The sequence below is a fragment of the Ictalurus punctatus genome, chromosome 25 (genome assembly GCF_001660625.3).
Source record: "Ictalurus punctatus breed USDA103 chromosome 25, Coco_2.0, whole genome shotgun sequence".
NCBI classification, from domain to species: Eukaryota; Metazoa; Chordata; class Actinopteri; order Siluriformes; family Ictaluridae; genus Ictalurus; species Ictalurus punctatus.
In genome coordinates, this window is record NC_030440.2 from 15,575,789 (window position 1) to 15,580,788 (window position 5,000).

A 5,000-nucleotide genomic window follows, 5' to 3' on the forward strand; every position below is an offset into this window, starting at 1 on the left:
GCCAAATAGTGTTTTACTGCTCTTCAATGAGTTCTGTAAGGAGAAAGGATCCTGCATCAATACCATGAGCTGAAGTGCACTTTCAGACCTACCTGCTTTTCTCACCAGCCCATTGTGTTCTCCGTGCTCACAAAGCGCCAGGTGCGAAAGCGGCGTGTGAGGATAATGACCGCTCTCGTGTCTCTCGGAACAGACCGGCCATTACGAGACCAAGACGACACCTTCTCCCCGCTCTGCTCATTGTTTGACCAAAGCTGTTCATGCAGAATATTACTCTCTGGCCAGACAATTAGGGAAGTGGACTTCCCGGAGTGTGACGCACACGCGCACACACACACACACACAAACACACACACACACTGGAAAAAAACAGACTCAAAATCAGACGTCGCATTTTATTTCCAGCGAAAATTAACAGGCAAAAACCAAAGAAAAAAAAGAAAGAGTTCTTTTTATTCCTGTGGAGAAATAAACCTCGGGAATTTATTCATCATTATTGTATTATTGGTCACGAGGAGCGTATCTGGTGTTTACGATTCAATTACGTTTTCGTCATGTGTGTCTCTAATTTCTATATTTTTCGAAACGTCCTCAGACTGAAAAAGCGAAAGGTTAACGCGTATTTAACGCCGAGCACGTTCATATTTAATATTAAGCTCTTCTGTGATTGTCCTAATTAATAAGTAAATAAATATATGACCGTAAAAACAGCCAAGTGTCAACGAGCGAAAACACGTTCGAATGCGTTTTCTCTTCATACTAAATAAGTATCTTTTGGTGTGTTTCGAATGAATTAAAAAATACCTGTGTGATGCTATAAAAGCATGCTGGTGAGATTAGGTGGAAGTCAGTTTAGATGGACTATCGTGTCATATAATAAACAAATGTTTATATGACACCCGAGTTGAGTGTTTTGATTAAACATCCAGATTGAGAAAATATCTGTAGGGGGAGGGGGGGGGATAACAACAGTTGTATAAACAGCAGGTAAACAGACCCGATCGGAAAACTGTCCGGGTGGGTGTGGTCTAATATTCTAATGAGCGTGAAGTCTTTCTCTGAGATATCCGCAGTCGGCTACGCCCATTTCAACAGAACAATCACAGTATGTAAAGTAAAGACGTAGATTGTTTGAAGCCGTGTGGGAGGAACCGTGTTGGTTGTATACGATAAGAGTTCGATTTGGAAAGCATTTATTCGAACTTCATATCATGCGTCCACGAGCGAAGTAATTAAGAGGTAATCACAGTTTTAGGTTCCCTGTGGCCTTCTCATTTCTTTACAACACACGCGCACAGCTTTTATTCGTGCACTGGGAACCTAAAAACCCTTCTCTCCGCCGCATGCTAGCAGTTTTATTTAACAACGCTTGGTGTCTTCCCAAATCCCTCAGAGCCCGTTCCCGGTCTCAAACCTCTCTCTTTTCCTAAACCAGGTGATTTACGCGCTCAATACAAAGAACGACGAGCACGAGGCAGCTATCCAGACCTTGAAAGAGGCCCACGAAGAGGAGGTGCAGCAGATCCTGTCGGAGACACGCGAGAAGATCATGCAGTACAAGAGCAAGATCAGCGACGAGATAGACCTGAAGCGGCGCATCCAGTCGCTGGAGGAATCCATGGAGGTGCACGACAGGATGAAGCGGCAGGCGCTGGCCGAGTTCGAGTCGTACCGGCAGCGGGTGGAGGACATGCAGCTGTGCACGGAGGCGCAGCACACGCAGCGCGTGGTCAGCATGTCGCGTGAGGTCGAGGAGATGCGGCGATCCTTCGAGGAGAAGCTGAGGGCCTTCGCTCAGGTGCAGGCGCAGTTTGAGCAGGAGAAGAGGCAGGCGCTGGAGGAGCTGCGCACCGAACACAGACAGGAGGTACTGATATCACATTTCAGCTACGAGTTATATTCATACGTACGCTTTCACTTCCTACAGCTTCAGAAGGCCAGTGAAGAGCTTTTGTTGAAAACACCCTGTATCTCTGTAAACGTTGTATAACATGCTTTATGTATGGTAAGTCGCAGTAAACATTTAAAACGACTTCTAAAATTGCGTTTAGGAACCAAATGAGGGGTTTTTTTTTTTTGGTGCAGGTCCAGGAGCTGCTGCGATCACACCAGAGCCAGAACGCCAACTACAGCAAAGATCAAGAGAAGCTGAGCCAGCTGCACAAGCAGGAGGTGGAGGCTCTGACGGAGCGGGTGGAGGAGCTCAAGCAGGACAAGAAGCGCCTGGTGGAGGAGTACGAGGCCAAGCTGAACAAGGCCCAGGCCTTCTACGAGAGAGAGCTGGAGGCCATGAAGCGCACGCAGCAGATGACGGCCGAGAACCTGCTGGCCTGGAAGAAGACCGAAGCGGAGCTGAGGAAGGAGTTCCAGGCGCAGGAGGCGGCGCTGCAGAAGACGCTGGGTAAGCTGCGCTCCGAGCTGCAGCGGGTTCAAGAGGAGGCCAGAGAGAGCCAGGAGAAATCGCACAAACTGCAGTCCTCGCTCACCGCCGCCGAGAGCAACATCAAGGTAACGATTTGTACGCTAACATTTTTGACACGTTTCCGGGTTTCCGCGTTTAAATGGCGAGCGTACGTGCTGTCTTAGGGTGCGTCTCAATCGGCTCCCGAGTCCCGCAGTCAGCACGCCGATCGGGGAGTCGGACATTTTAAGTTCTGTCTCGATCGCTAAATCCTTCCAGTGCGCTGGATCATCCGCTCTGTAAAAAAAAAAAAAAATCCCACAATGCACCGCAAAAACCAGGGAGCGTCGACGCTCACTATGTTCCCTTACTGGAAATGACGTCATGGTTAGTGAAGCCTCTCAACTCGGAAACAAAACAAAACGGCGGACGAACTCTCCGCTAACGTCGACTAGAAATATAAGTAGCTTGTTATCGTCGTTGTCGCTCTGACATGATTACTCACAGTACGTTCGCGATTTTTAACTTTAAGCGAGCCTACGATCCTGTCTGAAGCACCGTGACAGGATGAAGCGAACAAATTTATACGACGTATGATATCAGAAAGATATCGGTCCTGCGTGGTGTTGATAAACGCCAGCGGTGACGTTTTACATCGCGAGTACGTCGTCATGACGCCGGAAACCGAGTCATCGGTGTCCTAACGTGTAGTGAGACAGGGATCTTTCCACCGTCCCGACTCGTGTACACTATATACCGATTCACCACCTGGAGAGCTGATCGAGACGCGCCCTTAGTCTTTTTCGCTATTCTGCTATCCTGACACAATGTACTAGCGTAGGAGATCAACAATAAAGTTGGACACTTTGTCTGTGCCTCCGCATGCATACGTTGGCCCCGCTCACTGAGAGAGAGAGAGAGAGAAAGAAAGAAAAACAGTATGTTAAATAAGCATCTACTAATGAGAAACAGGTGTGCCGCATTAATCTGCTCACTCCCACACGCTCCCGCTGCAGATTTGCGCTACACCGCGCCCCCACCTACCACAGTGGGATTTCTACATCCGTCAACGTCCGCAAGTTCCCTGACGATGACGAGTGACTTTGACCAAATACCATTTACTGAAGTCTTACAGTCTAAATCTTAGGCTTGTAGAAAATGTATAATGTCCATTTATGGGTTTCAGGCTTCAAAAACCCTCGCTCGCTGTGTCTGAAACCACATCACGTCTTCTTTAGTTGTTTACAAGATCATCTGTCCAGTCGCAAGCCAAGACGACTTTTATCCACGCCACGAGCGAACGCCGGGCACTTTTTACCGCGCGACATTTTTAACACAGGAGCCGAAATAAACATCGGGTAATTCATAGCAAAGCTTTTGTTTACTCCGGTTTGCAGCAAGGGATTCTATGCTACTCCATGGACCCCTCGCAACTGAACGTACACAAACCATTACTAAAGTCTACTTGGAAAACGAACAAGAAAGAATGCGCATGGTATCCGAAGCCGCTGTGAGCTTTCTCGTTAGACATTATATCGTAATTGTACAATGCAACGCCTCAAATCAAACCGCTTCTCTCCTGTCGGTGCTTAAACGTTAACCGGTTTGCCTGTATTTCAATAATTTGCTGCATAAACCAAACACATAATAACCGAAATCAGCTTCCGAGATGAGTAAACGTTCAATTTCGACAAATTTAGACTCGACTACAGACGTCGCGTCCGTCGATTCCACCATGTTTTCTTCCCGACACGCCCACAACCCGGAGCCGAAAGAAAATCCCGCCTGTAATTACGTCTTTGTGTGTGGCGTCCGTGTACGTTCGACTCATAAACACGATCTTTTCCGACAAGACAACTTGCTGTGGCGCGGCTTCGCTTGCTGTGACCACGCCCCTTCAGAGTCGACATCGTTCTTGTGTCTATCCGGAGGAACCAGCCGACTCCTCTACGTCCTCGTTCCATATAGAGTACACACCGAATACATCCTGCATCACTGATCAATCAAACGCACGCAGTTAGAGTTTAGCGCTGACGTGTGGCGAACACGAAGACGTGTTTTCATCTTTTCTTTTCATTCGAACTTCAAAGAGTGCGGCGCACAGATCGTGTACAGTACACACGCGGCCACCCGTTAATGAGCGCGCCGTCGTTAAATCCCTCGGACCCCTTTCTGAGTGGAGAAATGGAGACGTTATTTAAGAGCCTAATTAACGCACCTGGGTTTCGGGCCGTCTCCGAGCGAACGGGGAGAAGGAAAAATAACTGCTCGGAAATCAATTTTCTAAACGTTCAGCTAACGACACGGTAGAAAAAGCGCCGAAATCCAGCCTACACAATGCATTTTGTTATTTGTAATTCAGTCTGCGGAACGTGGTATCGTACAAGGCAGTTAATACGCCAGAGATGGCTTCCTGTTGTGCTGAACAACCATCAGGCTGGGATGTTCTGATAAGAGGAAGCAGACGAGATTGTATGAATAATAGCCAATGGGGAGGGTTAGGGTTAATAAAAATTTTAACGTTACAGTGGTGGAAATCACAACCCAGTTATTATATTTATATCCACAGCCTGAACCGGACGAGGGTAGGTAACTGAAA

The 5,000-nt window shown here is 47.7% G+C and overlaps 1 protein-coding gene across 2 annotated transcripts in view; it reads left to right on the top strand.

Moving 5' to 3' along the window:
* Window positions 1–5,000, top strand: part of fam184ab (family with sequence similarity 184 member Ab) — a 126,816-nt gene that overhangs the window by 43,723 nt on the left and 78,093 nt on the right. For both annotated transcript variants that reach the window (XM_017456767.2, XM_017456770.3), the window contains 2 exons: window positions 1,436–1,867; window positions 2,086–2,508. In XM_017456767.2, the coding sequence (XP_017312256.1) occupies window positions 1,436–1,867; window positions 2,086–2,508 (855 nt within the window). The remainder of the gene's footprint in view (window positions 1–1,435; window positions 1,868–2,085; window positions 2,509–5,000) is intronic.